The sequence below is a fragment of the Carassius auratus genome, chromosome 31, assembly GCF_003368295.1.
Source record: "Carassius auratus strain Wakin chromosome 31, ASM336829v1, whole genome shotgun sequence".
Lineage (NCBI taxonomy): Eukaryota > Metazoa > Chordata > Actinopteri > Cypriniformes > Cyprinidae > Carassius > Carassius auratus.
The window spans coordinates 23,326,980-23,353,201 of record NC_039273.1 but is presented as its reverse complement, the minus strand read 5'-3'; the positions used below and the strand labels follow the sequence as shown (position 1 = coordinate 23,353,201).

General features: G+C 36.9%; 1 protein-coding gene across 4 annotated transcripts in view; it reads left to right on the top strand.

The window, feature by feature from the left end:
- LOC113050911 (myosin-10-like) overlaps nt 1-26,222 on the top strand; it is a 64,000-nt gene that overhangs the window by 4,727 nt on the left and 33,051 nt on the right. For 2 of the 4 annotated variants that reach the window (XM_026214363.1, XM_026214362.1), the window contains 5 exons: nt 1,971-2,127; nt 20,323-20,350; nt 23,520-23,622; nt 25,281-25,310; nt 25,907-25,924. In XM_026214363.1, the coding sequence (XP_026070148.1) occupies nt 1,971-2,127; nt 20,323-20,350; nt 23,520-23,622; nt 25,281-25,310; nt 25,907-25,924 (336 nt within the window). The remainder of the gene's footprint in view (nt 1-1,970; nt 2,128-20,322; nt 20,351-23,519; nt 23,623-25,280; nt 25,311-25,906; nt 25,925-26,222) is intronic. The other 2 variants (XM_026214364.1, XM_026214365.1) reach the window with 2 other exon arrangements.

Sequence of the window (26,222 nt, the reverse complement as noted above, 5' to 3'; positions counted from 1 at the left end):
AAGATAACATGTGGAAAGAAAAACCACATCTTAAGGATATATAAGTGTATAAATAATATAAGTGGCCTTTGAACTGTCAATTGCCGCTTTGAATGATTACATAATTGTGGCATCTGTAATTGCGATTAGAAATTTGATTGATTGTGCAGCCCTGCTGGAGAGAAACAACTTCCCAGCCACAAGTCTCCTGAGTCCAAATCTATTGTTCTGGCCTGGGATCTAGTTTGGCAGGAAGGCTTTGTCTGGTGGGGAGTGGGGAGTGGGATGTAGACAGACAGATCTGTCCTCAATGCAACCCCGATCCTCCTCCACACCCATATTTATACATTTCCACTCATAAACACAACATCCGCCAATAGAAGGACCCTTCAGCAGACAGACAGGGATAACCACTTCTCTGGCGTGCCCCCTCACAATGTGTCTGGATCACGCAGCAGTGGCCCAGCATTCAGTCAAACACGGGTTGCTCTCAGTTATAGCCTCATATATGAAACCGCTTGAAGGACAGGGTTAATATTTTGTAAATGTCTTCTGTAATGAAGAGCAGGCTCACTGCAGGACAGCTGCACTGGCAGTAAAAGCAAGAGAAATACCTTTCTTTAAGCAGATATCAGTATTAGACTCTTTGACTTGACAAGTTTTCACTTTCCCTTCTTGAAAAAAGATCTTAAATTCATAATAAACAATTTTATCCCATTAAACTATTTTTAGCAGTCCACCGATATATCACAATAGCCAATATCACTGGGTGAAATTGAGCATTTTCTTTCAGTTTTTTAATAATTAAAAGGCAAATTCCAGAATTCTTCATTCACATACAGTCTTCATTCAGTAAATACACATATTAAGCTATTCTTTGAATATCTAATAAATGTTTTTTGCCACAAATTTCAGTTATATAGATCTTGTGTGCATAACTTGCATAAATGCTTATTCTGTTATTTTCAAAGTGAATTAGTTTCAGATTATTTATTTCTAATTATTTTAGTAAATGTTTTGTATATGATGCGAATGGCATCATATCACTGTGTTCTGTTGTCTTAAACTGGCACCCGTCTAAACATAATCGAAAAATAAATGGTCGTTCTTTCAAAATTGACCCTAAATTTTCCTAAAATGAAAGCTTGATTTTTAGACACTCATTAAACATTATCTTTAATTTCAGATTTAGTGTTTTACAGTATGACACTTTGAATTAGTGGATTTAACAGTTGTAGGGATCATTATCACATGTAAAAACGTGCAAATTCCATTTTAATCATTTAATCTTGATAAGTACATGTCAATGTCCGTTTGAGCTCATTGTCATTTTTGTAAAGGTAATGGAAGCTGATGATGCAGTGTATGAAGTGTAGTGTACTGTGTGATCAACCATGTGTCAGCTAGAGATGGAGTGGTGTACGGTAGTCAAATGCTGAGACTGTTACTTAAGAAATATCTCAGTCTGTGCAATGTCTTCAGATGCTCAAAACTTTCATGGATGCTTTCCCAAAATGCAGATCATGCTCAGAATGAAAAAAAATGTACAGAAACTGTATGAATGGAAAAACCATAGGCTAATTCTAGGATTTTTCACAAGTAACTATGGAGTATTCTGTGTTTCAGAAACCCCTAAATGATTATAAAAGCACTAGCTTTACTGCTTATGTTAAACCAGTAAACTTGAGAAAGAAGTGGGGCTTTACAAGAAATAAGCAAAGGGTTACAATATATGTACATATGTAATCATTCTGCTGGTTCTTGTATTTTCAAAATGTTGGGATTCATCTCAAGTTGCAGGCTTCGATTATGAATTGTACTTATGTTCTCAATGTAATTAAACAGTTTTGTTTACATAATGTTATTAAATGTATGTATATATTGTGTAATAATACTATTTTGTCCTGTTTGTTTAAAAACCCTTATGAGTTGAGCACCAATTAAGTGTAACATTTCTTTCCTCCTTTTGTTTGTTTCTTGTCTCTGTGCAGACATACTCAGGACTCTTCTGTGTGGTCATAAACCCATACAAAAACCTCCCTATATACTCCGAGAACATCATTGAGATGTACAGGGGCAAGAAGAGGCATGAAATCCCACCTCATATCTACGCCATTTCTGAGTCGGCCTACCGATGCATGCTTCAAGGTAAGACCATAACAAATATTCCTTCTGATGAATTCTCTCAGTGGCTCCATCTGTTTCCAGAAATAACATTTCTGAATTCTGCATTTCCACTGAGGATTTTGCTGTGAAAATAAAGAGGGTGTGTTGTGTTTTCTCAATCTTTGTTCAGTGTTAGATGAAGATGAGACCACCACTTTGTTCAAATAAGCAGACCAATTTTTTTTTTGGCAGTTTTTTGGCAGGATTTCCTAAGCCTTAAAGCAGAATTTGAACTCACTAGCAGTTAATGTTATTGGCTGTACTTTGTTTCATAGTATCATGTGATGAAAAGCAGCAAAAAATGGAATGGTCACTGTTTCCAATGATATCCTATTATATTTCAGTTTGTTTTTCCACTCTGAGAGATTGATTAATTTACTCTTCCACATCTGGTGCTCTCAGATAAGCCCAGAGAATGGAAAGTAAAAGGGGCTGCATTCTTTCAGATTTCACTGCAGTGGGCTTGAGTTTTTCTTGTCTGAGCTGTGGATCTGTGCATTTTGAAGTGAGATGTGAAAGATAATACATATCATTAACGGCTCCATCTGACACGTCTTCTTCAGCTACTACTAAACTACAATGCTTTGTTGTTTATTATGTCATTGGTTGTGGATACCGAGTATCTGTCCATCACAGCAGAAGATAATACAACGTAAAACCCATCGGTCCTGTTCAGGGATGGAAATTAGCACCCGCCACCAAATGCGGGTGATTTTGTGTTGTGGCAGGTAAACTCGCTTCACCTACTGGCCACAGTGGCGGGTAAATAAAAATAGCATACGGTTTCATAATGCGTGTTGTACACAACAGCTCCGTGAAGAAAGGCGGTGTAAACCAGGCTCGAAAGGGCGGTGTTGTTCCCAGGACAGTGTTTGCAGCTGAAGTTATTGCCGCCGGCAGAGTGCTATATTTGTTGGTTATTTACAGTTCGTTTTATAGCACACGCTTATGATATACAAGATCGTATGAAGAGTTGAATTTGTTTTTGCGCACAAATTTGCACATACTGTCACGTCTCTGTCAAACCCCGGTAAGTTCATTCTCCTCCAGCATTCTGCAACATTTTAGAGTATATGGACAGTTTGTGTTTATCTTATTGTTTTTAACAGCATAGTAAGCAAACTAACAAACAGTATTATCGGTCGCGTGTCTAATAACTGCTGTCTGGGGGATGCATCTTCAAGTACTTTTCATAAGTTAGCTCTGTGGCTATTTAGTTGTTACGCTGTTCATTTTTTTTGTAGAAACATCATTGTATTGCTACACATGTATGACAGCTCTGGCGTCACGAGACGCATAAAAATGATGTATTAAAAAATGCTGTTAGTTGTCAATGGCGTAAAAGTTTGCGAGCTGAGATTTCATTGGGATACAGTGTTGAACGGGACTTTTCCCCAGGTGTTCCCTCAACCACAAAAAACAACATTATTAATGCGTACGAAAGCTGTTTAGAATATCGCAAAAATATTTCTGTGCATTAAAAAAGTTCAGTGCAGTGTATCATCCGGTTGGGCTACGGAGTTGAGAGAATGAGTGACCGGTGGACAAAAAAGTTAATTTCCATCCCTGTTCCTGTTCTTGAGCAGTTGGAGCGTTTTAAACCTCTCCTGTGTTTTCTTACTGGTTCTTTTCTCAGTGAAGCGCATAGGATTTGGTTGATTCTGAAAGGCAAGATCAGGAGATGTAATTCTCTGATACAGTCAACCATAATTATTTTTTCTTCCACTGTCATAATCTTTAATTCATCTCGTAGTAAATCTGGGGCAGTTGGATATTGGAGTGGGCAACTGTGTCACAGATTAAGATGGCAATCAGCAGAGATGTTAGAGTTTTACATTACAACTGAATCATTTCATCTTTTAACTCTCAATTTAATTTCACTGGATTTTAGAGGTGTTTAAAAGAGTTTATACAATCAATGAACTGCGAATGTAGTCAAGACAACCGTTATGCACACTGTTTAGTGAATCTAGCTGTATTTCATATGAGATTTGTGTTTGTAAGTAGCCTGTACCAATTTAGTAATTCCATAGTGTGGAATGGAATTCTTGCATTTTTATTAAGTGGCATAACATTTATGATCGACAAAATACTTCTATATGTAAGACTTTATTAAAGTAATGTACAATACTTTTGAAAAGGTTGGGGTCTGTACAATATTTGTACTCTGACCGTTTTCTGTTTTTAAAATGTAATTTATGACAAAGCTGAATTGTTAGCAGCCATGACTCCATATATTATTCAGGTTTACCTGATCTTTCAGAACTCGATATTGCAGATCAAGAAGCTATTATTATCATTATCAATGTTGGAAACATTTGTGCTGTTTAATGTTTGTGTGTGTGGAAACTGTGATAAAAATTTTCATGTTTTTGTGATTAATAGATAGTTCCAATAAAGAGCATTTATTTGAAATATGTTTTTAAAATGTGGGAGTCTTTACTGATACTTTTGATCAATTTAATTTGTCCTTGCTGAATCAAAGTAATTTATAAAAAAAAAAATCTTACTGACCGAATACTTTTGAATGGTGTAATTATATGCAAAAACTATTTGCTTTTTTGCAGCAATAAATCTCTTGTGCATAGGATTTTATGTACATTTAATGTGAATTTGGTAGTAGTGAACAATCATGCCAACTTGGAGTCAAAGTAGTCTGTCCAGGAACATTTGCCATTAATGTAATGGTGAATTCCCGACTAAATCTGACCCTCTCACATAGAAGGACAGGCCAGTTGTCCTGATCTGTCAGAGGCCAGTGAACAAGAGCCGTCCCAGGCTGGGAAGGAGAGGCTGACCTGCATTGTGGGGGACAATGTGGCCTTTGTGTTCCAGTGGTGGTGGGGGCAGTACATACGGTGACGTGCTGGGTCAAACGTGGCTGGGACACATGGAGCCTGGCGTCTGCCTCTGGAGGAGACACCCCTAACAATGCTGCACGCGGCCAAATCATTAGAGCTACAGAGATTACTGCAGTGGAACCAAGTTGTTTACTTTTCATCTGTGATGTTTCCTCTGTCATGGCTCGCTTCCAGTTATTGTCCACGCTCACTTGTGTTTTCGATCACATTTTTGTTCGGAAATCACTCTATTACTCTCTTTAATCTACATTTGCATATGTGATAATTGAGTAAATATTGTGTAAAATAACTTTTATTATTAGAGATCTACACTAATATTGGCCTTCGAAAGATTTATATTAGTCACCTATTATTAAAGAATTTAAATACACAAAGATGGTGCTTTTTTAATGCCATTTGAGCATTAGAAGCAACATTTAAGGAGCTGTTTGTGTCAGAACTTTTAGTTATTTATTTATTTGAAATGCAGTTTAATCGTGAGTGTGGCAAGCAGTTTTTTAGATTTGCTCTTGGATGCAAGAAATAGCTGGCCAGGGGTGTTGCAAATATGGCTTACTCTTTACTTTAACAAACAAACTAGTGTCCAGTCTATAGATAATAAGAGAAAAGTGATCAATATGTTTGCTGATAAACACAATTAATTGGTTAGATAATTTAATGCCCTGTGGTTGAATTTATTGCTCTATTGAAATAGAGTATTTGTTTAATGACATGTCTAACATGCAGCTTTAAATGTTAAATCAGACTTAGCTCATGCAAAGGTAAATTGTATAATGCCTCTGGACACATTGACTTACACAGCCACACATCTGTCTTTGATTAGTCTGCTAAAACCAGCCATAATCCCCCTCTCTGGCTGTTGAATGAACTTTACAAAGGGCTAATTGTAACAACTTTAAGAACTTTGGAATTGCTGATCTTCACTAAAACAGTAACATTTTTGGAAAAGGCCCAGTCAGTATAGCCACTGGAGCGCAGGAATGTCAGTGGTACCCGTCTCTCTTCAAGGCATATGGAAGCTATGAAATCTAAACATGGTTACTGACTGGAAAGTTATGTCTAAAATATGTAATTACAACCTTTAAAATGGCAATCTCATGACCGTATTTACCCAGTGTGGAGCCACACATAAATTTCAATTATTCTAAGAGATGTCTAGCCCCCGAACTTAACAGTTAGGCTGGTATAATCTAGATTGTTGTGTGCTAAGATAGTTATTGCTCCATGGAGTTTTTTTTTGACCCACCTGTTACCAATACATGTAAAATACCCAGTAATGTGTTTCACGGCTTTGTCCATTTGAGCAATTCTATCTGTTCTGAGTCCACTGGAGTATAAAGATCTTGTGTAGATAACAGTGACCAGAGACCCTATATTTCAAAGACATTCCAAGGGGAGCTCAAAAACATTTTCGTACCGGTTTCAAATCAGCTGTCTTTCCTCCGTAATTCTTAGACAGGATAACTGAGCAATGCATACATATTACTTTACCTTCTCATGCAGCATATGCATTTTTAAATCTTGCTTATTGTTTGAGTTAACCAATTATATTAAGGCTGTGCGATATGGGGAAAATATCTAATTGCTATTTTTATTTATTTTTTGACAGAAATTGCAATTGCGATTTGATATTTTAAATTTGCAAAGTCAAGCTTGAGCTCGATATTGTCAATAATGTGCAGCACAGTATGAGTGTCATTACCCTGCTGAAAAAAAGAGGGAAAAAAAATCCTTAGAGTTTCCATGTAACCATTATATATATATATATATATATATATATATATATATATATATATATATATATATATATATATATATATATATATATATATATATATATATATATATATATATAATAAACCATGTAACCATATATATATATATATATATATATATATATATATATATATATATATATATATATATATATATATATATATATATATATATATATAATAAAATAATAATAATAATAATAATAAATAAAAATGAAATAAGAATAAAACAACATGGAAGACAATATAGCCTAAAAAAACACAGTACTAAGATTAGATTCAAACGCCTGGAAGAAAAGATATGTTTTCAGCCTCTTTTTAAAAATGATAATAGAAGGTGCAAGGCGAATATCCAGTGGCAGCTGATTTCATAAGCGAGGGGCAGCAACTGAAAAAGCTCTGTCGCCCTTGGTTTTTAAACTTGATCGAGGGTTATATAAAAGATACTGATCAGCAGACCTTAAGGATCTACTAGATAAATGTGGGATAATAAGATCTTTTAAATAAGAGGGGGCTTGATCATTAAGAGCTTTAAAAACAAACAAAAGAATTTTGGCACATTTATGGCACTTTTCCACTGCGTGGTACGACTCTGCTCGGTAAGGCTCGACTCAGCTCGGTTCACGTAAGTTCAGTATCGCTTTAGAGTGGGTGGGATTATTCACATTTCGTTATTGTTGCACCGCCTCTATTGCTGCAACTCCTAAATAATTTTTAAAGGGGTGGTGAAATGCTCGTTTTCACTCAATATCCTGTTAATCTTGAGTACCTATAGAGTAGTACTGCATCCTTCATAACTCCAAAAAGTCTTTAGTTTTATTATATTCATAAGAGAAAGATAGTCTGCACCAATTTTTCCCGGAAAAACACGACCGGCTGGAGGCGTGACGTGTGGGCGGAGCTAAAGAATCACGAGCGCCAGTAGGCTTTTGCGTTGAGAGCGTTTGAAAGCTGTGACATTACCTTGAGGAAAAAAACATCATCCAAAACAAACCATGGCTAACAGTCAGATTCAGCCGTTTATTTATGACCCAGAATCAGATCCCGAGGCTGAAACTGAACGAGAGCAGCAGCAGCAACGACTCGCTCCGAGTGGGGCTCGAACCCGGGTCTCCGGCCTCCGGCATGGGAGGGGACGCACTAACAAGGAGGCAGATATATTTGAAGCAGTTTTACTCACCGCCTGTGGTTCCAACACACGATCGTGACCCTTTTTCGTTGGGATTGCATCATCCTTAAGAAATAAACGATATGCAAATCCGTCGTCAAACTGGGCCTTGTTTGTAAAACAAGCATCTTCGAAATGCAGGGAACAAACACTTGCACAACTCCGTTGATGCTCTGTAAAAATAAACTCCATCCACTGGTCCCTTAATGCTGTTTTTTCTTTGGTAATCTGTGCAGGGTTGTCTTGCCCTGGCAACCAAAAATACACTTGCTTTTGTGACATTTCGCGACGCTCTCGCTCTGATCAGTGAATGTCTGTGCTCTCAGTGCTCTGCTATACGGGAGCGCGCGCTCTTCCGGCAGACGTGCCCTCAGGACCCATATAAGGAAATTCCGCTCCATCTAACGTCACACAGAGCCATACTCGAAAAAAACTTTCCGAAACTTGTGACAAACGGGAAGGAGAATTTTTGGAACAGAAATACTCCTTCAAACATACAACTTAATTTTTGAAACTTTGTCCATGTGTAGCATGGGAATCCAACTCTTTAACAGTGTAAAAAACTCAGTATGCATGAAATAGCATTTCACCCCCCCTTTAATTCCGCATTGCCCCATCAATATCTCGCTGGATCTGCTCCTCTGTTATCAACGAGAGGAACATCTGAATTTCCTCAACAGACAAGGAAACAGTCATTTTTGGTTGTTAAAAAAGGTGTGCTCGTTCAGAATAGTTTAAAACATCTGTTATGAGGTCATTGACACAGATAGTGACGATTCTCTCCGGCCAATCAGTGATCAGCAGAGTTTACATGTCACATTTTGGTAACTTGTGTTTTTGACATGGAACCTCAACTGAGGTGGTTCTAAAAAAAAGTACCAGGTACTGTACCCAGTGGAAAACCCCTCAAAAGTGAACCATACCGAAATGGCACTGAAACCCCAATTGCTCCCCGGGTGCTGGAAAAATAGCTGCCCACTGCTCCAGGTGTGTGTTCACGGTGTGTGTGTTTGTTCTCTACTCACTACATTAATTCCAGCAAGGATGACATTATCTCATGTTTCTAAATTAATCCACTTGTAGATTTGTATTTTATCTGCATAGTGGGAATATCAGTATCTAGGACATAATGAAATTGCAAAGTTTTTGTATGTGTAGTCTGAAGGTCTCTAGTTTGATTGTGTTTGGTTTGTAATTTGATAAGGATCAATGACATACAAACATGATGGTGTTCTGTGCAATTGAGCTGTGGTCTCCAGTAGATTGTGTCACCTCTGATCAGGCCATATCTGGCTCGGCTCACTGAGTAGCTAGTGAGTCATATTTCTCAGTGTGTTACTGACGGGCTTGTCACTTCAAACAGCTACATGTTAAATTCCTGCAGACAGCAGTTGCAGCAGATGGGGTGGTTATTCTGTTGTGGATGTTTGTTGCTGCACTCTTGTTGCTCTTGCATTGCAGTTCATACGAATGATTTACTCAAGCAAAAATTCACACAATTTTTTTTTTTTTAATAATATATACTTTTATCATACCCAAATATACGGTATTAACCAAGTTTAGTGTGTGTCCATAATATACATATATACATTTCTTATGAGCTGTCAATATGCTTTAGGCTATGTAAATTAGCTACTCATGATAAGCTTCATTTTTGTAGTTGATCGAGATAAATGTGAATTATTCGTTGGATTTTAACTACTCATTAGGCTAAGAATCTGAAAATTTACTTATGTAGAGCTAAATAAAAAAATACCATATGCATTTCTAGCAAATCGTATTTTAAATCTTAATATTTTTCTTGTCAATGATTTATACGTTTTTTTTTTTTTCGTGTTCGTCTTGTATCCTTGTTTGTAATTTGCGTCTTGTTGTCTCCTTTTGTAACTGAAGACCTGAAACAAAATAAACAATTATTCAATTTAGCTAGTTGTTAAGTTAGAATATTATGTTTAAGTCATTATTTGTTCATAGAGATTCATTAAAAAAATTTAAAGGTTTATTCTAACCAAGTGTTCATAATATTTTATTAGGCCGAATATTGAAGATGTCTATATGTTTTATTTGTATTTGTGTCTATAGCTCCATTTCTGTAACTGTGGAACTGAAAATAAATAAAATGCTAAGTTTGTCACGTCAGTCGTAAGTGAACACATGTCATATTTTGAGTATACAATATTTACAGAACCTGTCAATAATGTATGAACAATTAACTTTTTATGTATATAGGACTCAGGGTTTCCGTTGTCCGGTAATTGCCGGACATTGGCCGAAAAAAAAATGAAATGTCCGACAAAATTAAATCTCTCCGGTCAAATTGTCAGAATAAAATTGCCTAATAATCCCGCCCCCCCAACACAATCTGAATTTAAGAATAAGCCTAAAATGTATAAAGCAAAAATACACCGAACTTTGGCTATGTTATGAAGGAACAGGCTCGTTTGAAAGTTATTAAACATTATTACATGGCTTGGTTGAATTCCAATGTGGAATGCGGTCTGTTATTTCTTGATATCAGACCGCTGCGAAGCACTAGCGGCGCCAGGATTTTGATTGTAGGTGGGCCTCCAGAAAACTGGATGGGCCAGTTAAAATAAGCCAAAAAAAAATAAAAAATAAATAAAAACGGGTTCCCCTTTCATCTCCGTTTCAGCACTTTTCTGGGCACTGAGGACAGCGACTCAGTAGCCTACCTGAATTTAATGTGTAATTAGCATAGGTAAAAAAAAAAATTCATTTTAAATTGTTAAAAAGACATTTCAAGCTTTCTTAAGATATATTTCATGTCTGTGAGGCCTACGCTGAGTTTCGTTAAATTAGGATGAGATGCACTCCAGTTCACTAGCAATGCAAGTGGCCGCGAGGGCGCCTGCATGATTAGGCCTGTCGTCTGCTATATTTGCTTCTTATGTATTAAATCCAGGCAATTGGTTGATAAAAAAAATTATTAAAATTAAGATACAATTTATACAAAACGAAATTCACTTCAAAAAAGTATTTCTACTAAACAAAACTTAAGTGGTCAAAATCATGTCTGACCCGCTCCATGTCTCTCGATATTGCGCATCTTATCTTACTCGTGCGGTTCACTTTTCATAATCAACATAAATTTAAAAATAACATTATAATATTTTAACAAATATTAAACTAAATAAGCTCATTTAATGGCTACAACATGTACAGTAGACCTAGAATCTCTATTTGTACAAATTGCTGCACATTCATTTCATTCTGAATTTTGCACACATAAGTTGAAAGGCATTTGTTTGTGCATGCATGTAAAACATATCTGCAACTTTTATCAAGTTCACTGATAATTATGCGTGCATTTATGAATTATTATCTTAATCTATATTGAAAAAAGGATGAAACATATGCTTTGTTTGTTTAGAATGGAATGGATCGCAAATAGATCCGAATGAAGAAATGAACCATAGTAGAAAATGTTTTTTTTTCCGTCTATTTGAAAGTTAGGCTAATAAACATGTTGCATTCGGCGGCCTAATTATGTCATTTTTTACGTTACATAGCCTGCCTCCAGTTTTCCTCACCTTGACTAATTAAGAGGCGATACTTGACCGGCATATCATCAAAATGTCCGGAAAAGGAAACCTCTGCCGGTCACTTTGACCGGCACCATTTTTTTCTAGCGGAAACTCTGATAGGACTCCATTGTAACTTAAGATCATGAGCAAGATTAATTGTTCGTTGTGAGTTTGATAAAATGTTTTAAGTTATAATTTGCTTATATGGCAGTTAAACAAGTTCAAATTGGTAAAGCTTCAATACATATTTTTATTCTTCATTTTCTTCCCTGACATACTCCAATTCACGTTAAAACACTAGACATGATTATTCTGTTTATTTTTAGCATGTTTTGTGAAATCATGTTTATTTTTTTTCATCAGAAGTGTGTTGTCACTTTAATTGAGTTTCAGCAGCGCAGCAAAAATAGACTCGTCGCCGAAACCCCCGCTTCACTGCTGCTCACGTGACGCTCCTGCTGCCGGTGTGAATGCACTCATTGCTTGCCAGTTTTAATCTTAACAGCTCTTGTAATACTGTTTTTTTTATTTTTTTTATCATCTCGTCTCAGTTACAAATTTGACTGGTAAACGATAAAGAATGATAGCCCCTTTTGAATTGCATTGCATATCAGGGATGACAGATTGATAAAAAAAAACATGCTATTTATGACTTGATGTAACTTTTGATACTTTGCGGTAAAAGTGGCTCTGTGGTTAAATGTGCCCTATCAGTGCGGCTCCCATGAAAAAAAAAATTGTGGAGACCTCTGACAGTCTTGCAACAGTTAGAAATCCCAGAAGGTAAAATCAAAACAATAAGTTAAAACTTGTTTTGAACAATTTCTTTGTCATCTGAATATTTATTTTAAGTAGGGGGGAAATGTGTCTGATCTGTGTTTACTTTTGCCATTGTCATTTGCTTCTTATAAAAAAATGATCTCTTTAAATTACAGATGTTTTATTAAATTGTGTCCAATCCAATACCATCGCATTAAAAAAAATTTTTTTTTTCCATAGCTATGTCCCAAATGATGCCGTATACACTATGCACTTATACATAGAGTAGTGCATACCGGTAATTATGCGATTTGGGACGCACCTTATACCTGTGTGTTGACCTGATTGTCACTCTTTTGTGTTTAACTTCAACATAAAGAAAAATAACAAATGAAAAATATATAATCGTAATCTGGCAAAAATACTATTATAAACTAGGTGGATAATTCTGCAGCAAAGGTTACTCTAGAAAAATCATGAGTGCACAGTCATTTTATAAAATCTACACATATAGTGAAAAAACGTTATTTAGTGGGAAACAAATAATAGTGAATAAGTGTAGGACTAAATGTGGTCAAATGTTAAAATACATTAATGAATAAAGTAAATATATTTAGATATAAATATACTCTAAAATTAAAAGACATGACTTTTAATGGGGTCATGACAAGGGTTTATTGATTTGTTTTATTATGTTTCCTTAGGTGCAATTATAATATAGTTTTTTGGATGGAAAAACAAAAAATTTAGTTATCTATTACCTTTTTCCACCCCATTTCTCATCCTCTTACTCAAACTGTTTTTTTTTATTGATAAATAAAACAAGGTAATCACTTCAGCTTTGAACTGACTAGTAAAATACAAGATAATGTGGCTCAATTTTTATTTACATTTTTGGTGGCAGGGCCAGTGAAATAAAAATCTGAACCATTGGCCCAACATCACCATTAGGGGTGAAACAGACTTGATTGTCGGATCAGTATGTAAACACAGACTCTTTGCAAATTCTAATTTAGAACCATCATCAGCATGTATTATAAACTGGTGCATTATTCAAATATTTTTTTTCTTCTCTGCCATCATTTCTTCCGGCTGTGGTAGATGTTGTTTATGGTTTGATAGGAGAGACAGATTTTTAATGGATCAAATCTCAGCATCAAAGTTTATGAACTCAATCCTGCTTAGCAAAAACAGGCAAAAAAATATATTTGTTGGAATTGCTCTTTGTTATGTCAACTGCATTTGTTCCATTTTAAGGTGTTCAATTTTCTGCATAATATATTTTTCCATACTTTGTGCAGTTTCCAGTGCCACATTTCATTGCAGCCCTGATTTTTTGCAATAAACTGTATTTGTTAGAAACCATTGCAAAGCGAGGAGTTTTACACACACATCACAGAGTTTTACTAGCCTTGGCAAATGCACATAAGAAAGTGTAATGAAAGTTTTTGCATCCAATGTTACTGAGGTGGAAGTGACTGCGGCCCTAGCATTGTAACTTTTTTTCTTTGTGTCTGTGTCCACCCGTCTCTCTCTGGTGTCTGGCAGCGTTGTGGTTTGGTATGTGAGGAATGTGTCCAGTTGTAGGTTAATCCAGTAGAAGTGGATGGGGTGGGGATAGGTTGGGCCAGCTGAGGGGGGCGGAGTGAGAACTTGGGAGTTGAAGCTCATAGCAGTCCTCCAGACTTCCAGACTACCCTGATTTTAACTAGAGAGAGTCTGACACTTTCATTACACAAAACTGTCTAAATGTGTGCACTTCCACATCACTAGGGCTGTCAACGAATATTCTAAATTCAAATATGTATTCGAATAGTTAAAAAAAAAACGAATTTCGAAGGTGAAAATGAATATTAGAACAAAAAAAAAAAAGTGGAAAAAAAGGCCCGCGGTAGTAGAGGCGTGGTTGCCTGCTTTGCGAGTGGGCGCGCTAGTACGCCTGAGGGTTCAGGGACAGGTCACAGGAGTCGCACTGTCTGGCACAGCATCACTGCTGAAAGTTGACGCATCTTCATGGAAGATGGCAGCAAGTGCAGAGCCCAACTCGACCCAACAGAGAAAATGAGGTAAAATTGTTGACCCGCGAAATAAAGTTGTATGCAAACCACATGACCACTAGCAACATGAGGTCACATCTCAAAAATGTGCACCCAAATGAGCATGGCATAATGTGTGGAACTCCAGCTAAACAGTCACGTCTTGACACTTGACGTTTCGCCCGCCGCAAGCAACACGACAAGAGGCCATAACGGATAAAATAATTTCGTTCATTTTTAAGGACATGAGACCGATCAGTATCACGGATAGTGAATATAGTGAAGTGACATTCAGCCAAGTATGGTGACCCATACTCAGAATTTGTGCTCTGCATTTAACCCATCCGAAATGCACACACACAGAGCAGTGAACCCACACACACTGTGAGCACACACCCGGAGCAGTGGGCAGCCATTTATGCTGCGGCGCCCGGGGAGCAGTTGGGGGTTCAGTGCCTTGCTCAAGGGCACCTGAGTCGTGGTATTGAAGGTAGAGATGTTCCGATACCCTTTTTCTCTTCCCGATACCGATTCCGATACCTGGGCTCAGGGTATCGGCCGATACCGAGTACTGATCCGATACCTGGGTGTGTATCTGTATATACAGCTGTATATACTACTAGCCCTGTGTAAATTGCTAGAATTCTTTTTATGGTGTGCTTCAGACAGATCCCTCAATAAAACATGAACAAATACATGGTGAACTACTGTATTTATTACAGTATTTTTATTATCTAACATGAATTTGACAGTATTATTTATTTTCATATGCAAAAAAGAACTTCAAATGCAGCCAAAAATCTAACACCGCAAACTAAAAAAGGTATTTAAGTTTTACAATATAACTGTATAAAAAAACTGCAACAAATAAGTCTAGGAATATAAAAAAAGATCTATTAATCAGATAATCTCTTTACAACAAAACAAGTAAAAAACAAGCAACCATCTAGGCATAATTATTATTATTATAGAGACGTATTATTATTACTGTAGGCTACAACAGTAGCTTTATATATTGTCAATTTACTCATGTAAACCAAACATTTATTTTAATGGGCTGCCATGAAGATCTTTGAGTGTCTGTGTTTATGATATGACAGTATTCTCAAATGAAACGGTAAATTCTCATGAAGTGACGGTTTATGCGTTCGTGTCCTCATGACACACAGCAGAGACTACAAAACAGCGAGCTCTCGCGCATCTGTGCCAGTCACCCACAGAGATGTAGATTTTGCGGGAGTAATATTTAAATAGTATTTTGCAGTTTAATATTCACAGACACTAGTATATATTCGGCTACTGTCTGGAGCCCTGCGCTTTGACTTACACGGAAGCGACTGAACGCAGCTGCCGGTACTGAATATACTCGAGAGTCTGTAACTACCGGTACTACAGAGACATACTGCTAACCACTGATCTATAATATAGTAGCGGTTTCACTGTCTTTTGGCAGTTTAGAATGTGATGAGTGATCCAGTCATATATAGATCAGGGCTGCTAACGCGTTTTCATTTCTTCTTCGCTGCTCTAAACAGGGGTTGCTTGTGGCAACACAGCACAACTTCCTGTGTTTTCAATGCATTTTGAGCAGCGAAGAAGAACCGTGCAGCGGTTAGGCAAAGCTTGCGGTCATAACTAGGTATTTTTTAAGAAAATGGTATCGGATCGGTATATGGGTTCATGTACTCGCCGATGCCAGAATTTGTTGTGGTATCGGAGATATTTCCGATACTAGTATCGGAATCGGAACAACTCTAATTGAAGGTGGAGAGAGAGCTGTTCATGCACTCCCCCCACCCACAATTCCGTCTGGCCCGAGACTAGAACTCACAACCCTTCGAGTGGGAGTCCAACCCTCTAACCATTAGGCCACGACTTCCCTAAATTGGAAGGGGCAGGCTTCGGGAGTTCTGTCAAGCAATGGAAGCAAGGTTTAATTTTTTTTTTTATCGTTTCATGTCAAGGAAAAGTTCCATGTTTACCACAGCACAGCTCGCTCGGAGCATTCAATATGCTGTAAAACTTCAATTAATATTAATAATTTTTGTTTCAATCACTGAATGAAGGCTGCTATATTTGGGACAACAGTCGCGACCTTAAATTGCTTGCACAAAAATTAGTTTGTTCATTTAAACCATTATGTGCAGAGAACGTGAGGGTGAGAGAGCGTGAGGTCTGCAGTCTTGGCCATTAGTTGATTTCCTTGTTTTTGTGTAGGTAATAAGTTGTCATATATGTTTAAACTTAAATAGACTATCTATACAAGTAGTTATGTCTCTTTGTATTATTTTGTCCGGTTATTGACATAATGCACGTCATTGACAACATGCGCAACCAGATGTTCGAATAGTTAGAATATTCATGTATTTTTTATAGGGAATATTCAAACGTCATTTTTGAGCAATTTTGACAGCCCTACACATCACTCAAACCAGCAACTGATAAAGAATGCAATTATTGACTTTAAATAGCACTTTGCTGTTTGTAATTACGATTACAGTATCAAACCGATCTATCAAAGGTGAATGTGTCCGTGGCAGTGTGAACTTTCAGTTCAGACCATGTTTGGATCAAATTACAGCCTCTCAGGACGACTTCTGCACACAAACAAAACCAAAACACAAAATAAAACCCAGGCCTGGACCTCTCTTGTCCTTCACTGTCATAACTCCTCTTTTTATCCTTGCGGAGCTCCTCCGTGGGACTCGAGACCAGTGACTGACGCAGGTGTCACTCATTTCCAATTACTCCACAGGCCTCGACCCGTTCCCATGGCTCTAAGCCTCGCCCCACTCGTCACACAAGTTATGAGTTATATTTGAATGCTTGTTTGGGAACTCCATTTGATTTTAATTATTACCACACAATCTTACGGCTGTGCCTGAGTTATGCTGGAATCTCTGTGATCAGCTGTTCATTATTCAGAGAAGAGTTGCTAAGGCCTTGACAAAGGATGCAATGAAAAGAAGTCAAGAGCCCTCTCTTCACTTGATTATATGCTTCCCTTTTCTGCAGCTGTGCTGATAGGAGAGGCCATTCTTCAGAATCCTTGGCTAACATATCTGTGTCTCTGTATCCGAGACAGATAGTGTCATGAATGTTCACAGAGATTGATGTACGCCACACAAAAGGAAGCGTCTCCACCCTGGAACTAATTCAAGTTCTTGTAACTTGAGCCCTGAACCTTTTATCTAAAACATTGTCTTTGTACATGGCATGTTTCATAGCTTATGATGAGATCAGTCCAACATTCTGTTCCTGTTTATTCATGCATGAGGACAGCATTGAGTTTTTGAGTCCTTATGTTTTCTGTTATCTAGATTAAAACGAAGGTGTTCTAACAGTTGTTACACGTTTCCTTTTATGCCATTATCATTTTTTCCCATATTCTTTTACACATTTGGCCTCTCATATAAGGGCGGGTTCTCAAATGTTAGACTTTTAGTGACCAAACCATGTCCAGGTGGAGGAAACCCCATACTGAGGATGTGCTCAGCTGTAGAGCCTCTTCATCCCAGACAGCCCTGACCTCCGCTGCCAGAACAGGAAAGCAGTCAGCAGTATTTTATCTTCAGGCATCCTCTGTTCCCATAGGTGTACTTCATAGGTGGATAGTCAGATACCCCTGTGTCTCATTAGAGGACTGCAAAACAGAGACCGAAAAGAATGAGGTAAATTCGTTTTGGCTTTTTTAAAAGACTTCACTACTTTTTAGGAGTTTGATGAATCTCCACAAGTTCTTTGAGAATGCTAAATTATGCAAAAAACAATCGTAATTCTGACTGCTTTAGTGGATCAGTGATCAGTCTACAAGCAGCACTTTAAAGACACAGTATTTTATTTTAATATAAATGTCTTGGATCTATTTCCTGCAGTCTCTTCTTACCGAGAGAGCAACTTTATTTCCTTTGGACACTGAATTTTGCACTGTGTGAATATGCCTTTTCATACTGTAGGTACAAGAAGAAATAATCATATAAATCTTGATCTGAAGTAGATCAAGTGTAGCACTAGCAGTGCTAAATGAGTTAAGTGCCAAAATGTCACGCTTAGTAAAAGAAAAAGTCTGTTCAAACATTTTAAAACAATGACTTTTCATAGAATTTTTTCCTGAAAAGAAAATGTCTATGGCCACCATTTTTGGGTTGGGCTGGCCAAGTTTCTCTTATCTAATGATTCTTGGTTCCACCAGACACACAAATGCCTAGCGTTTCAAGGATGGCCTGTGCGCAGAAGCTGTCTGATACTGCAAGAGCAACCGTTTAACAGTGACATGAAGTTATTTATCTACATCATTAGCAACATTCTGCAGCTACAGATTCAGGAACAGAGACACCACCCAAATGATCTCTTGGAAGAGCTCCCAGGGTGGGTGTGTGTTTGTTCACCCCTGGCTTACAGAAAATGTATTCAAGTGAATCACAACACTCTGGAAGAGGATGCAGAGTTATGCTGTAATACCAATGATTACACACTCCGAGTACCGTGTATGTGGTTTTGTAACTGCTGTACAATGTGGAGGAAGACATTTACTTTGAGCTTATTGAATCAGATGTCCTGTTTGAGGAGGAGGCCTCAGAACATTAAGTAGTACATTTGAATCTGCTAATCTCCAGAATAGGGCATAGTCTCTTAAAACTCATTTCATTTAGTTAATCTGTCAATATAATTTAAGTGAAATATATTTAGTGTATATGCCTATATTCCTTTTTATGTAATCCTATGGTTTTTCTGTTTTCTATATTCTATATTCACAGAAGCACTGCAGGTGCATGTGATCTGTTGAATTCATCTCACACTATCCTCAGATAAACTCTGAGGGTGGTGCATTGTCATTGCGACTGACCTATGATGAGTTCACAGCTGAGCGGACATTTCACTTGTTAGCTTCAGCGTCACATTTGCATATGCTGTACTGCTGGAATTTGTGACTGGTTGACAGCAAATTTCAAATTTTAAATGGAACGATAAAATACCGTTATTAACCTGTTAATGGCCATTTCAAATTTCAATTCTGTTCAGAACTATAAAATTAGATTTTGTTTCTGGTTCTGTTTCTGTCAAAAAAAAATTTGTTTCCAGTTTTCATTTTCGTTCCTTGAACTGGTTCAGAGCCCTGTTCAGCGTTCTCCTTGCCGGAAAATAGTCACCAAAGTAAAATGATCTCAAATGGAGTGCTCTCTTCTTCTTTTTTCAAATGATAATAATCACATCTATTCATTTTATAATCCTGCTACTAGCATTTTATTCAAACTAAACCACCTTTAATTCGGTTGAGAAAGTTTTTTTTTTTTTTTTTTTTTTTTTGAGTGGGTTTTGCACATCCTGTCATACCGGACTGACTAATCAAATAATTGATCGTTAATTTAAATGATAAACGATCATAGAAATTATCGAAAACTGCTATTCCCTAACTCAAACCCAATTACCTACAGTCCGTATGCATCATAGTTTGATTAGAGTGAGCTGATGTTACAGAGATCAGTGCACTTAAAGCATGTCAGAGGCTTTCTCATGCATAGGATAATGTTCATGCAAGTATCTCTGGCATATACCCGAGTTGATAATTATCTTTTTGTGCCTTGGAAACTAAATGCATTAGTAGGGCAGATTTTGGTTGCACTGAAGCTGTTTACGAAGTTAGATTTGCAGACAAGTGAGAAACCTACTTTATTTTACGAGTTTTACAGATGTTTTTTGGCTTGCATTGTAGGCCAACAAAGCATTTTCCGTTGGCACTCATTTCCATTTTTACTGAGCTGTCTTCCTTTAATGCTGTTCTCTTTCACTAAAACTTTGTTGAAAAGACAGAAAATGCAGTGTTGAGTATTACAAACATGACAGCAGGTTGTAATAATAATATAAAACATAAGATGTGTCTTCTGTGTCTGATAAATCACTTTGTGCTGAAAGGTTTGTCTTTTGCTGTTTTAGGTACTTTTAAATGTTAAAGTGGATTGATTTGAATTAAAGATTCAGGAGAACTGAACTGAAAATGCTGACCCATTTTTCTTCTCATCTCTTCTTTTGTAGATCGTGAGGACCAGTCAATTCTTTGCACGTAAGTAATCATTAGGTCATCTTTATTCAGCAGTTAAAGGTTAGGTCAGTATTTGGACCTGATGGAAGTGATGTCACGTTTCCAGTGCTGCACTGGAATTGGCTTTTTTGGAATCGTACAGCCATGCCTGAAAACGCAAGTCATGATACTATCATTGTGGTATTAAATATCAGTACCTGCAGCTGTTTGGCATGTAGAGGATCTCACAGTGTGAGTCAGACCCACGGCAAATATTTCTAGTCAGCCTATAAGTATTCATCCATAGAAATTTGAGCTTTTGATGCATTAAGCCTGAATTATTGTCTTTGCACATTGTAAATAAGTAAACAGCCTCTCTGATGTCTTGGTGGCACTGTAATAGGTTATGAGAGTTGGTTTTAATATCTTCTCTCATAGTCAACCCCTTCTGACCTACTGATATCACTGTAGCACATGCCATTCTGCACACCCACTGTGAAGACATGATGTCCATGAAGCAAAAAACAGACACATTCAAGAGCTTTTAAAAGACTGATTTACCCAGAATTATTTTTTGAAACTCACAAGACTTAAAGGGATAGTTCACCCAAAAATGAAAATTGTTTATCTGCTTACCCCCAGGGCATCCAAGATGTAGGTGACTTTGTTTCTTCAGTAGAACACAAACCTAGATTATTTAGCTCAAACCGTTGCAGTCTGTCATTCATATAATGTAAGTGAATGGGAATCATGGCTTTGAGTCATAAAACATACACAAACAAAACAAAAACGGTCTGTGCAAGGAACTGAACAGTATTTATATCGTGTTTTACCTCTTGATTCACTTTAATGTCTGAAGTAGTGATGCACAAGTAGTTTTTTTCCAACCCACGGGTCCCGTTTTCATGAAATTATTTGGCCCGCCCCGCAAATAAAGTAAAATTTCTTTAACCCCCCCAACCCGATCCGCGGAGTCCACAGGTAATGAGACGACCTGCGCATCGGGGACATCACGCAAGTTACGTTGCTACGTTACGTTGATAATGTAACCTTATCAAAGAACTTAATACAATATGAAAATGGATATTCCAAATATTAAATATAGGGAATTGCACACAACATATATGGATTTTTTCATTTTGTTTTTAATGACCCGCCTCAACCTGCCCCTCAAATAAATTGGCAATTTCTTTACCCGCCCCAACCCAACCGGTGGGTTACCTGCGTGGGCCGTGGGTTATGAGACGACCCATGCATCACTAGTCTGAACTATACTGAGCGTGTTTACTTCATCTTCAACCAGCACATGACGTGTCTTCTTCTTGCTTTATGACAGTTCGAAGACTTATAAGTGCATTACCACCACCTATAGGACAGTTCTGACATTGCAGTGATTCAGAGGTAAAAACGGTATAAATACTGTTCTGTTTCTTGCACAGACCGATTGTTTCGTGTCTTTACACATCAGTGTATCATTCTGAGCCACAGGGTTTAATTTGGTATTGTGTATGTTTTTTTGACTCTTAAAGCCATGATTCCCATTCACTTACACTATATAACAGTTTGAGTTGAAAATCTTTGTTTGTGTTCTACTGAAGAAACAAAGTCACCTACATCTTGGATACATCTGGGGGTAAGCAGACAAACATAACATTTTCATTTTTGGGTGAACTATCCCTTTAAATTCTGTCCAGCTTGTCTTTTCTATAGAATATAAATGAGGAAAATTCATGGCTTCAGAAAACTGAATATAGGGCACAAGTCATACACACTACTTTTATTATGCTTTTTATTATCGTTATTGGAGCATAAGATCCTTTAGTGTTTTACAGAATCTTCTAGTAAATTCTTACTAGTAGGTCTTGCTATATTTGAGCAACATAAGGATAACAGTTTTCTTCAGAATGGAAAACGTTTTGAGAGGTGCTTTTAGAAAAAAGACATATATGACATCTTAATCTCAATAATCTTTGGAAAGCATTGCATTTGGCAAAGATCATCTTTTGTGTCTAATCATCTATTGCTGTAGCTGGGGTACTTTTAAGGGTTTTAACTTTATTGAGAGAGTTTTATTGTGAGCTGTTCGTAATGTCAATGCATATATAGTTTTTTTTACAAATTATTTTGTTATAACATATCTGTATTATAATTGCATTTGAAGTTCTCAAAAAATACTCTGACATTGCATAAGTTGAATGTTTTATCTTAAGACAGACAAATGTCATAAAAAAATAGAATCACTGAGTTGGAAAAAGGATAACCCCGTCCTGAAAACGACTTGTTGCTCAATCAGGTGTAGTTGATACCCTACTCAGTGAAACGCAAAGCTGATTTTTAGCTGTGTTCAGCTGTGGTCATTTGGATTGGCTCAGCATGAAAAGAGCTTTCCTGAAGCATTTCAGTCATTGGTAGTGCAACTGAAGCAAACAGTTAACTATGGGTGGCCTGGCAATGTCAAAAGATCTCCGGGATAAAGTTGTGGACAGGCACAAGTCAGGAGATTTGATACAAAAAAATGTAAAGGCTTTATCAATGCCTAGAAGCACCGAGGAGTCTATTATTAAGAAATAAATTTGAATTATTTGTCCTCAACACCAAACAGTCTGACGGAAATGCAATACAGCTCACCATCCAAATAACAGCATTCCTACAGTAAAGCATGGAGGTGGAAATACATTGTTATGGGGTGTTTTTAATGCACAGACATAGTTTGTGTGGTTTACTGTTTGCATGAGATTTTAATGTTATATTTCATTGATTGAAGTGGTAAGTGAATTACTTCAGTTTTTTTTTGGAAAATCTTTGGCTGTGTCTTTCTAAAGACTTTTTATCCATTTATGGGCAGATTGGGGAGAATACATTTTTTTTAATCAGATCTTTGAAGAACAGTGTTTCTTGCATCCATATCATTGTGTTATAAAGTCATTGAAACACATTATGTATGTCAGTAATATTATATAAGACTTCCAATGTTGACTTAATGAAGACCATTGTGTAATGCACCAGCACTATAGACCAAATTCTCCTCACCCAGTGTCCTAGCTGCTGAGAGGAACTGCAGCTGAAAAAACAAACAGCAGCCTGATGCTTAATTTAGTTTGTGGAATTCAAATACATATCTACCCAATCTGTTGTGTTTTATTTTATTTTGGTATTTTATTATTGTAATGATAGTTTTATGTTTGCTTTTGATTGGAATTTTCTCTCGCAGAGGGGAATCAGGTGCTGGAAAGACAGAAAACACCAAAAAAGTAATCCAGTACCTGGCTCACGTTGCATCCTCTCACAAAGGAAAAAAGGACCACAACATTCCGGTGAGTTACCTTTCTCTCTGCCATTCACAGAATCAAGGGAAGGATGTGTTGGCTTGGAGGTTAAAAACTAGTTAATTAGATGAAAAAGCAACATACTGTAACTACATATTTTCAGTTAATTATTTACATAAGATAACAGAATAGAAAAAAATTGAGAAGTCCTGAGTAACACTTAAAAAAAAAAAGAGTGGGAAATAAGGCAAAGACATCAGTCTAGTCATCCATCTTAGGCATCTTGACTTTCTTCAAGAGTGTTTTACAAATAGCTTGTTAAGCTTGTTAAAACTATTCTGTACTGCATTTACAGTTGAAGCTCTTTAATGTCTTACAAGTAATATGTCTTATTTTAAACACCTTAGTTATAATGATATCAGGTTGCTTTTACTGGAAGAGTAATTTAAACTAAATGAACATACATCAGTGGATAACATGCACTTGTATGTCATTGACAGTGATGTGTGTTGATTCTAATGTTCTGATAACATTGTCTAGCTGATCATCTAGTAATAACTGCTGGCTCTTAACCGTGTGTATTACATGTGGGCCTATACTGAGAAAACATCTTTGTGGCTGCAGTGCTGGCCTGTAGTTTGCTATTCTTGTGCAGTTTTACCAGTCTCTTAATGTATGATAACGTATATTAACTTCAAAACAGTATGAAAGCATGCTGAAGAGTTTTACATGCTGTAGTCATTGGTCTTAATGTGTTTGCATGGCCAAATATATGCTACATACCAAAGGCCCAGATCTGTCCCATGGTCTAAGACAGTGGTCCCCAACCTTATGTCAGACAATATTTTCAGAGACCGGGCTTTAAGGTGTGACGGATAAATACAACAAAATAAAATGATGCGACTGGCATAAAATCTGTGGTATATTGTAAATATAATAATAAACATGAATCCACTGTGTATTCGTATGCAACTTTATTAGCAGCGTCCTCGTAACATCGTGCCAACAACATAACATGAATAACATCCTCTCTGCCCCCTAATTCACTTTTTTTCTCTGATTCTGGTCACTATGGTGACATTTAAACATGCCTTAAAAATAAGATACACCACAAAAACGAATATAAAATCCATGAAAATAACACAGAGCATCCGGCCTTTTTTTTCAAAATAAAAGATCGTTATAGGCTCAGCGCACTTCTACCTTCACCTCTGTTATTTGTTTTGGAAAAATCCACCACTCACGGCTCTTCTGGTCCAGTCAGCACAGGGTTGTGCCAGTGTTGTTTTGTGTTGAAAATTAAAAAAATATATATAATGAGCGAGTACATCATGAATCCTTTTTACAAACCGTGTTTTTGTCTTATCCTGAATCACTACGGTAAACCTATATTAAGTGTTAATATTTGAGACTATTTCCGAAAAAACACTGCAGAGAAGCACAGTACCTGCGTAACTCGCCATAGATATAAACAGAGAGAAGTAGATCCGGCTACAAAGTTCTTCCGCCAGACGCGAGCGCCGAAAGTTACCAACTGCAGCTTTAATGTAAATGATTTATTCCTTCTTGTGCGGCCCGGTACCAAATGACACATGGACCGGTACCGATCCACGGCCCGGGGGTTGGGGACCACTGGTCTAAGACACTTGGAGAATGTGGCCCTGATGCCTTCTAACATATTACATTTGTTTATTATATACAAACAGCCAGAATCTCCTAAAGCAGTCAAACTCCAGGCAAGTTCTCTTTATGCTTTTTATAACTGCTTTGCTTGTGCATGCAAAACTAACCTGCTATGAAAACACCAATGGAATATAACCAGACCGAGGGGACATTTTCGGAACTTTGAGATATTTTTGATGGTTTTCTTTGAATAGTCTGCACTCATTTTGTCACATTTGCTAAATGGTTTTTAATGTATGCACGTTATCCTTTAAAATATGAAGGGTTATTTTCACCATCTTTATTGCTGGATAAAACATATTAGAGATTAACCTAGTTAACTTGTCAAGTTAGCTAGGGGCATAGTGATATATTCACATGATGGGAAATCTGACATTTTAATGTCATTTTCATAGTTGTATGGAAGTAAAAACCTGATCATGTTCACCTAACCTGATATATAAGATACAAAAATAACAGCAAATTAATGGTCAGTATTGTTATTTACACTGACAACATTCTAAACCATTCTAGTGCGTCTTTCACATAAATTCACAACACATTTTGTTCCGCTTTTAAATCACCCTAGCTTGTGTGTGTTTTGTCTGTTGTGTGTTTCTCTCTATGTGACATTAACACCTCTATTTCCATGATAATTATTTGATCACAGAAGGGAATCCTGTTTTATGTGAGTAGTTTGTAGTCCCTTGTTGTATTCCTTTTGTGTATATATATATATAAATATCACACCATTCTTTGGGCATAGAAAACTGTCTTTTTTTTTCATTTTACTCTCTCTTCTTTTATTTGTTTTTACTAGTGGCTTTTCATTCTTCCATATAACATCTGCTTGCTTAATAATTTTTTCTGTTCTCTTAGTTCTCTTCTGTTCAAATTTACTTTACTTTTGAAGGTGATGTCAAGTAATTCACGTCTATAAAACTTCACACTGTGCTGTATTTAAAAATAGTGCATGATGGTACAGT